Source organism: Alosa sapidissima, chromosome 15, assembly GCF_018492685.1.
Source record: "Alosa sapidissima isolate fAloSap1 chromosome 15, fAloSap1.pri, whole genome shotgun sequence".
Lineage (NCBI taxonomy): Eukaryota > Metazoa > Chordata > Actinopteri > Clupeiformes > Clupeidae > Alosa > Alosa sapidissima.
Window position 1 is genome coordinate 12900515 of NC_055971.1, and position 10519 is coordinate 12911033.

The 10519-nt window shown below is 41.2% G+C and overlaps 1 protein-coding gene across 1 annotated transcript in view; it reads right to left on the reverse strand.

Moving 5' to 3' along the window:
• The window catches only part of LOC121683217 (limbic system associated membrane protein), a 431726-nt gene extending 421784 nt beyond the window's left edge, over window positions 1-9942 (reverse strand). The window contains exon 1 of the mRNA XM_042062751.1: window positions 9675-9942. Within this exon, the coding sequence (XP_041918685.1) occupies window positions 9675-9738 (64 nt within the window). The 5' untranslated portion in view covers window positions 9739-9942. The remainder of the gene's footprint in view (window positions 1-9674) is intronic.
• Between the last annotated feature and the right edge of the window lie 577 nt (window positions 9943-10519).

Genomic DNA, 10519 nt, shown 5'->3' on the forward strand with positions numbered 1-10519 from the left:
AAAACATTCATTCTACTGTACGTGAAATACAGCTTTAATTCTTGTTTAAAACCAAAGGACAGGTAGTGAAATACTGAGACCATCCAGGATTCACTTCACAATGATGGAGGTCATTGAAAAAGTCAGAATTATGAAGAACAAAAATCTAATTGTAGCATTTGGAGGTAACTCATAATTTACCTCAGCGAGTAATTCCTTTTTCCTCTTTGCTGTCTTTATTACAAAATATGTTAATGTACTGTATGTTTAATTGCTTCAAGTAAATTGTTGTAGCTATTGGCACATACCAAGTTGTGCAATTAAATCTACAAGAATACTGGAATAACAATTAAAAAGCAATAAAGCAATCTTACAAGGTTTGTTTTCTGCTCTTCATCAGATCAATACCTCCTAACAAACAATGCTAACAGCACTCATTGCAATTCTACCAAGGTCGTACTGTAGTTCTACGAATACCTTCACTGTCACATTAGCAAAGAGGATCTGAAAGCTGCACTTAACCATAACTACAGGCACTTCAGCTATTAATAGTTCAGAATAACACATCTTTGGGATAGACCTACTGCATAGCGCTGCGGAACACATTAGCCACTATGTCCCCTTGTGGGAACCGCTGGGGTTGTATTTGGCACCAAAAAGGCCCCAACAATAGGGGTTAATTACAGCTCCATACGCAATCCCCTTTTTCTCACCGCTGAGGCTATAGAGCCCACCAATGCTCCCGATGCTGCTGGAAAGTGGAAAGTTACAGCTTGTGTTCAAGGACAATGTGGCTCGCGTCTGAACCTTGTTGCGCTGTCTCCGTTTGAAAGCGGTTCAATCCTGCAACCGCTTTTTGCCTTCACACAATAGAATGCCAACTCGATGGGGGACCGAAGACACGGGGCGCATGCCAAGGACATCGGGCCCAGACCGGCATAAACACCAGCACCACCCCTCCCCACACACGCATATACTCACACACACACACAAACACACATACTGTACACACACACACACACACACACACCCCTCAGCTAGATAAGTCTTCTGTCGGTGGTCCCTTTGTGATGGGATGAACATTACGACAGACCGCCGTTTGGAGAGCGCCCCGACCACACAGATGACCCCTTTGTTTTTTTCTTTCGTTTTTTCTTTTTCAAAATGGCACCCTCTTGCTATTCTGATGACTCTGTCTCTCTAGTTCTCTTTGTAAGGAGATTTTTGGGGATGATAGAGAGGGAGGCAGATATGAATGACCGCGAAGAAAGCAGCGTGTGCGTCCACACTCTCTGCTGTCTCTCGGGTGAGGGCCTGAGTTGTAAAGGGGCGCAGCTGTCCTCTAAGTCTGCTGAGGACTCGGTCAAAGCACTCCAAAATAGACTTCAGACACTACACACACACACACACACACACACACACACACATACTGTACAGACACACACATACACACACACACACACACACACACACACACACAGACATTTTAGTATACATCTTTCCACAACTGTTTGAAGAGGGCTACTGTGAAAAAATCCTACAGATTATATCAAAGATTGTATTGACTTACTGAAGAGGTATCCCATGGAGATCATGAACACATTCACAGTGTTTACACAAAGAGCTTGTATGGCCGCCATTCTGTTACCAGTATTGCCATGGGAAGGAATCCAGCTATAATTCACAACTGGAAATTCTAAACAGTTTCAAGAAATTCACATGGGTATTAGAAAGAGAGAGAGAGACACACACAGAAAGAGAGAGACACAGAAAAAGAGAAAAAGAGAGATAGAGAGAGAGAGGGAGGGATGAAAAATCAGTGGGACGGAGAAGCAAAGAGTTTGGCAACAGAGTGTTGCTGTAAGGGGTGTGTTTGCATGTACCACTGCCATTTCAGCACAGTATCCCTACAGGTATCGCCATTTGGTCTGCTGCTTGGTGCCAAGTAAAGAAGCTCAGACACAGAGCACGAGATTGAATTCTGATGAAAAATCTCCTCTTCATTTTCTCCAAACAACCACACATTACATTACATTATAAGAGTGATCAATGGTGATGGTCATTAATGGTACTTAACACTATCTGATACAGTGAGACCAATTCAAAAACAAATGGACAGAAAAATATATATAAATGTTTATTTTACAATTAAATATTTACAATTGTAAGTTCCAATTAGTGCTGCAACCTGGATAGGAAATCCACTTTTCAGTCGAATTACTCAAGTCTCTGTTTGATCCTACTGTGCTATCTGTGCACAATGCTTACTTTTTCACTTGATGGAGGTCCATTCAGATTCCACACTTTAATACTGAGATCCTTCTTTCAAAAGATCTCTGTCCTTGGGCAAACCTCATGCATATATTTACCACCTCTGATGATCTAGAAGACAGTCAGGGACAGGGTACTGCTTTTTGTAGACGTACAAGTCTATCAGCTCTCCTCGTGAAGCTTTCTACTGTATATACAGTAACAGTATTAAATATACACAAATGAAAAGCATGTAAGCATTGCCTTCATTTTAAGACCACTACAACCCGTGTGATACACCCTTAAAGTCTTAATTACTGGTATACTCCAGACATTGATTTGCACAGCCATTGAAAGGCAGCATAAATGGAAATGTCACACAACAATAGGACGGCATTGCGTAACACCACATTCAGTTAAGATGTTGCTCGCGCTCTCTGAGTCGCAGTATGCACAAAACCTCATTTACTGTATATGAAGGTCTTCTCCATGGATCCACTCTTTTGTGTGAGCGGAATTCCCTGATAAACCAATTAGGGAGTCTTCCCATTGTGTATGCAGCTAGCATATCATCCCATAGGAGAGACAGGAGAAGAACAGGTCCCAGATCAGATGCAACAGAGCTGTGATATAACTCACACTGGCCTATATCAAAGGACACTGAACTAAGAGCTGGGAGGACACTGGGATTGGTTAAAAAAGGAATCACATCATGTTGTAAGCCATTGTACATTTTAATTTATTTATATCACTTTTTTGCAGTATAGTTTTTATAAAGGTGACTCAGAAGTGAAAAGTTTAAATGAATTGTGATTTTATTATAATAGCATATGGTGCTACTGATGAAAATAACAATTCCAAATTGATACGGACCAAGTTCAATGACCGCACCTATCATCTCCTGAATTATTCATGTTATTTTGATAGTTCTTCACAAAAACTGAACACATTTGCACTGCAGTCTGGGGAGCGTCACAAGTCCGGACCCAGGAGGCTTCTGCCGGAGCGGCCAAGGCAGGCCAAAGACTCCCCAGCGGAAGACGGAAACCTCGGGCTGAACTCGCCCACAGCACGGGCCGTGTGCTTCTAATGCTGCCAGGCCCATAGGATCTCCACACTGACAGATGGGCCAAGTCTCTGCGTGAACTTATCACTGCTGCCACAGTTTCCCCTCTGTCTGCTTTTGATCGGCTTTGGTTGTTTATTTGTCGGTTTTTGTATTGGCTTTTTGTTGTTGTTGTTGTTGTTGTTGTTGTTCCTGTTGCTGTTTTTTGACATTTTTGACACATGGGAATTGGCATTTCTTATATTAAAAATGTGGAATCTCAATGGAATACACTTGTGGTAGAGCTCTGTCGTCTATCAAAAGGCCAAAATGAGGAGTTTTGCACTTGAATTTAATTGATGAAGGACAGAGATTGCTTTGTTCAATTCACTCATTAATTCATTCATTAAATCAATCAATCAATCAATCAATCAATCAATCAATCAATCAATCAATCAATCAATCAGTCAATCAATCAATCAATCAATCAGTCAGTCAATTATTCACTGAATCTAGCAATCCCAGCTCTGTAACATAACCGTCTTATACTGATTTGAAAACACACACACTGTGTGTTGCATTTGTGTTCATAGCAAATGAATTAATCTTCAAAAATGTCCCCACTGAGCTGTTTTGGCTTCAGATATCTCTACAAAGTATGGGCCACTGAACTTCCAAGTGTGAATTACTCCCAAACCCGCCTGACTGAGTGGCACCTCACAGGGACAATAGCTGCCCCATTTCTCTACACGCAAATGGCTAATTCCATTAGTGTTCAGGGAATTGCTAACTGATTATGGGCAACAGTAACAAGATTAACTTTGAAGAAAACAGACCTTAAGCCATTCTTATTCAAGAAGACACTGACGCAAAAAAAAGCCTCTGATTGAAATGACTTACTACTTCCGCTAATTACATATTAGGTCTCTGAAGAATGGCTTGATTGCCCGATAAATAGGAAAATTATGAAACATCCCCATGAGCATTATGGATTATGGGTGAACATTTCAACTGAGACTGAGGAGAACAGCCTACTTAATCAACCGCTAAATCATGAATTCCATAAGACGCCATAGTAACACTTCAGCAATGTTTTCATTAAATGAATGCTCCCTCTCTATACAGCTAGCACAAGGTTTTGAGATACCAGGACATACAGAGAGGATCCTTACATATGGTACTTGAGCAAACTACAAATTCACAAGCTAGTAGTAAACTATTACCAATTAAATCCACTATACAGAAATGTAGTAAATTAAATGTATCTCAATACAGTTAAATGAAAATACCCATCTCTGTCATTCAGGCATACTGTACAGAATATTGAATACATAGGCCAGAAGATAGGCAGATCCTACACCTGGTTAAACATGGTTTCTTTCTACACAGTTGATTTCATAAACAATAAATTACTGCACTACCAGAGCTCATTGGCATCTACATGGTCAGATGCACACCACAAACCACAAGTTAAAGCACTAATGATGATGGTGTTTCAGTCAATTTAGCTGAACGGCACACAAACTATCAGCCCAATGTATTTCAAGCATGTTAATAAATAAATAAACTAACAAATGGATAAATAAATAAGGATCAAAGGATAAAAGGATAAAATATACTCCTGTCACTATCCAATGACACGACCATATCAGTTTTTTAAAAAGCACAGCCTATTTATGCTGTTAGTGCTCAACTTCAGATATGGCTGAAAACATCTTTTGAGGATCATTTATTCAAAGAGAGAGAGAGAGAGAGAGAGAGAGAGAGAGAGAGAGAGAGAGAGAGAGAGAGAGAGATCTACTGCCTTGTGAGGTTTACTAGTCTGATTTGGGCAACATCTTTCATGATCAAATGTAAATAAGGACATCTGGTAGAAAATCACTTCCAGTTCAGAATAAATGTAGAACTTAAATCTACAGCAACTCTCTTTTTCTTTACTACTAGAAAACCTCAACTTCTACATACAGTATGCATTAGCATAGCAAAAATGTAATTACAAACACACAGAAAAATAACAATGTTTTAAGATGCAATTTTGGCAAAGCTATTTGTTTTAAAAACATAAATTTTGAAAATCCTGTTTTTTATATAAAATTGTTATCTTTGCTGAAATGATTTAACATGAAATGTTCCCCTTTTTATGCAGACAAATTGCACACACTGGCAACCGGAGGCTGAGGGTTTAGCTTTAAGCGGGCAGGCACCTGGATGGCTCGCCCGACTGAGTTGTTTTCAAACAGCCTGCAGGTGCACCCCACGGTTGGCATCATACATGCCAATCCCAGCCGTTTCTCCATCGCAAGAGAAGCACCACCAGGCATGCCACAGTGTTTGTTCCACTTTGCTCGACATCCCCAACTTAGCTTTACGGTAGCTTTCTCTGGATATTTCTGATAAAGCCGTATCATGAGAGGTACAGACTCTTGCTAATGTATGCATGGCTCACTACAAACATATTGATCAAATCTGGAATCAAAGAAGGACTCAAAGGAACGCTTCAATATACCAAAACACTATTAAAAGTTTCCAGTCTCAAGTTGTTAGTTATTAGTTAATTCATACCAATTCTTCCAAACAATTCAGCTACCATCAACACCCCCTCAGTTGAAGTTGTGCCTGCTCCACAAAGATGAAAGCACATGCAGTATTGTTGGGTCAGGTTAACATTGGGTTATATTAACAAGTCAGTATACACCCCAACCCTATTTCCTCTAGTCTAAATACAGTGACACACAACATATACTTCATTGTAGCAGGGAACTTTTCAAGTGCTGTTTAGAATATCAACTTTTCCTATAGCTTAATAGCACATTTATTATCCTGCTGTTAGCATTTCCTAAGGCCACAGGTATGGCTCAGTAAAACTATGAGTCCACATCCTACCACCCACCTCTGAAAAGTATTGATCATTTGAATGAGAGAGAGAGAGGGGGGGGGGGGGGGCACAACTAAGTCTCTGCTGAAACAAAGCTTCAGGCCCCAAACACCTATAATGAGATTAAATGAGAATACAAACTAATAAAATAAAGATGGAGGGAGATGAAAAAAAGATAAAAAAGAAGAAACTTCGCAGCAAGACTGCCATTACATTACATCAGCTACAGTATGTCTGTCACTCATTACAGTTAAAAATGTCTTTCATCCATTTTGTATTAGGGTAGCTAGAGCTCATTTCAGTCTTCCAGGCATCTGAGTATAAAGATGTAGTATTAAACCATGCATACCACAAAAGACATCTGTATTATTTCACATAGACCAATATCAGCAGACTCCCTATTGCTGCCTCGCCTTTTCCCTGGTATAAGGTATTATGGAGAAAACCCCAAACCCCCTTCTTACTGTATGCTTCCAACACTTTCATGAAACAGTAGTTTATATGCAGTCCTTCGTGAGCTTGTTCCAGAGGTGGAATGACTGCTGGGCTCTGATTTATGACCAGAGCAGGTAAGCCGAAACACACTCCCTGTGTTAGATTACAGTGCTGCCAGAGAGGGAGGGAGGGAGGGAGGGAGAGATGTTTTTTTGGCGGAGCCCTCCTGGGGACGGGGAGCGCAAGAGTGCCTGTCTCTTGCAGCGTGTAAAGCGAGAGATACAGTGAAGAGAGGAGAGGTGGAAGGGACATTATCGACGGTAAATGAACCTGGACACAGAGCTCAGTGTTCCTTCAGAACAAGGACTTTGACGTGCCGTGTGAGATGTTTCTCCTGCGCAGAGTGGAGAGATTCAGTAAGATTTCGCCTCTAAAGCTTTTATTTCAAATCAGTTGTCATACCTGACATATTTTTTTTGTCACCGCCTGTAATCTCTGCACTGTTATACTGGCGCAGCGCCTTCATTCCTCTAAATGAAGACTCTGACATGCAGTCTGAGATGTTTCACAGAGTAGATATTCAAAAAGATTTGATTTCTAAAGGTTTCATTGCAATGCAGTTGACATACCTGACATATTTTTTCACCATACATCTGTGTCACAGCCTGTACTTTCTGTATGGTTTTATTGGCTCCATCCCTTAAATAACATGTTACAATGATACACAGATGGAAGTTAATTTGTTTTATGCTGCTTAAGAACTGCAGAAATCAATACATTCCATTGAGGTGGTTATTTATCTTCCATCTCTGCCTGGGCAATCTATTCGACACAAGCAGTTATAATTGACTAAACGTTGTTTGCTTCCTTGGGGGAGAAGACAAATGGTCAAAAAACACAAATAGCAACCCACAGTTCTCAATTCTGAACCTTATTTGTTTCATACAGAACTAAACTAAAACCTCTGAGTCACATCAAGAAAGACAAACGGCCGATATTTGAAAATGAAGAGAGAAAAAGAGAGAATGAAGAGAGAGAGAAAAAACATCTGAGGCACACGAAGCAGTGAGGCTGAACATGGCCACTACATCAGTCTAGCACACGTTAGCCACTGCCCGGCCCCTGCGCTAGAGGCACTGCATCTCCGCGATGGATTGATTGTGATAGATTGCGCTGCTTCGTAGCTACTTAACGGCCTGGGAGGCACCGGGAGAAGGCAAGATCTCCATAGAGAAATTAATGCTGGGCATATATAACACAATCGTGTCCTGCCTAACCCAATTCATTTAACAAATGAGCATTATGTTAATGCAATCTGGGAGGTAATTTATAATTAGTTGGTGTGGGGATAGGGAAGGAGGCAGATTGGCGGTCCTAGTAGAACACAGGACACTAGCCTTAGCATACTGCTCAGGTGGGTCATGCCAGGTATGCGTACAGTACATGTTCTATTTCAAACCTGGATAGAGTGGACAGGAGTGTCTCTGACTGCTTCCAGTTTACAAAACGCACAGGGTTCTGGGCCTGTATGGCGCACACAATTCAAGAGATGACACCGAGGCCTTTGTTCTGTTCACTGGGATAAGGTCAAACGTACCCCTGCTGAAAAAAAAAAAACAGTTAATGATGACCAGCTAATGATGGCTTGATCAGCTTGGTGGTAGACCAGCTATGTTTTCGAATGATTTTTGAAGGTTTAGCTGGTTTGACCAGCGTATGATGGCCATTCCAGCTGGTTCTGCTGGATCAACCTAGCTGTTTTTGCTGGTCATACCTGCACGACCAGCCTAATAAGATGGTCACACCAGCATGTCCAGTTTGATAAGATGGTCACACCAGCATGACAAGCTGGTGGACCAACCAACCAGCTAAACCATCATACGCTGGTATGAGACATCTTAGACCAGCAAAAAACAGCCAGCAGCATAATATGATTTTGAGCCTGTTCTATTTTTCAGCAGGGGTATACGACTTAATACAATAGAGACCCCTGTTGGTGCTTCACTACTACATGTGATGTCAATTGGACTCGCAAACACAACATACAGAGAAACATACAAAGCATACAGTACACACACACACACATATGCGCTTGCACACACAAACATGCGCGCACAGAGCCACTACTGCCACCCCACAACGTGCTGCCAATGGTGCCAATCAATCCACTTTTAAAAACGCCCCCTCGGGATCACCGTCAGCAGTAGACTGATGCAGCCTATGTGCCAAATCTTCTCAATATCACAAAATCTCCCCGCCATTATACAATAAATCCACTTCACTTGGTCAGTTTAGCACAGAGAAACAAATGTAACTCCTCTTTATAACCACCGATTCTGACTGAGGTAATGGCAGGAATCCTTATATCTATGTAAGAAAACAACTTTTTCACTTTTGTGTAGCATGTTTATTACGTTTAGCAAAACTGCATCTATTCTCACATTTCACTTTGAAATGCGTAATGTCATTCTCATGCAATCTGGGCTATGACGAGAATTACTGAAACATTTTGACAGAATGCTTGTACAAAGCAAGCTCTCATCCATCCCATCCATAATTTATTCTAGCGTAGTTCGGTATTTTGCTTCCTACTCCTCAACTAGAAAACAAACGTCCGTCGTCCAGAGTTTATTTGCCCGAAGAGCCATCAAATATGCTGTAGCCTACTGTGACAAAATACCATCAGTAGCCTAAAACATTGACTGTCAGTGGACAGAGGCGATGCAGAAAATAATCTTACAGGACTGTGTTATCACCGACCCTCAAGTTCCAGAAAGGACTAGAATAAACTGAACGGAATTAATAAAAGTAGAAAAGTAAAACACTAGCCATTGTATCAGCATAACTGAAAAGAATAAAGAATTTCACTATTGGGCTATGTTGAGTAGACTATTCACAATCATGGACTCTGACAGCAATACTTTTGTATGCATGTGCGCGCGTGTGCGTGAGTCTGTATGTGTTTTTAAACAGGTGCAGTCGTAGTTACTGGCTACTGTGTTTGGTCAAAAGCGCCATCAATAACTCTGACACAGTTGTCACGATGTGACATCTCTGTCAAAGATGTAGCTATTAATCTCCGCTTCCTACCTTGAAATCCAAAGAGGAAGAAGAATCCCGCGATCCAGATGGTGTGTATCCAGAGGCTATTCATGGCTCCTCTTCTGGGGTATTAAACCGTCCTCCTCCAAGATGTGTCCTTACTTCTCCTACAATTACGCCGCGGACTAGAAGGACTGTCCTGTCAATCCCTCTCTCTACTTCTCTCTCTCTAACCCTTTCTCAACAACTGTTCTTTACGACGAGAGGCACGATGCTCTGAGGGTTGTTAAGCTGTGAGGCTACCCTGTCCCGATGCTGCAACACACTATCCAACTCTAGGCTGAAGTGGCACAGACAAGCGTGTACACTGTAACCACGGGCTTGGTCCTTTACTGCCACCTAACGTTAAAAGCGTCAGAGACAAATTCATTGCACTAATCATTTGTTACATTTTATTCATGCATCACGCATTTGTCTGCTCACATCTAAACTAAACTAAAAAACCTTGTAAACACTTGGCATGTGGGGTGTTATGGGTCAATTTGGAATAGCCCCCAGCAACGGTCGAGACCGCTTACATTTAGGCTACATGTGGAGTGAAATTCAGCTGTGTGAATGCAGCTAAAAAATGACGAAATAGTTGGACAGTTTCTACTTAATATATACTTTCACATATTTGACATTCAGAGTGGACTGCAGAATCAAAAAGTACAGTATTTCTAAGTTGCACATCCTCGTTTTGTCCAGATGTCAACACATTCAAATATCATCTTAAACCCAACATTGAAACATTATGTCAAAACATCCTCCTAGAAATAGCTAATAACTATGTGGTCAGATTAATGATGGTGCTATGGTTTCACTCACATACTTGCCTTAGGTCCTTGTTCTTT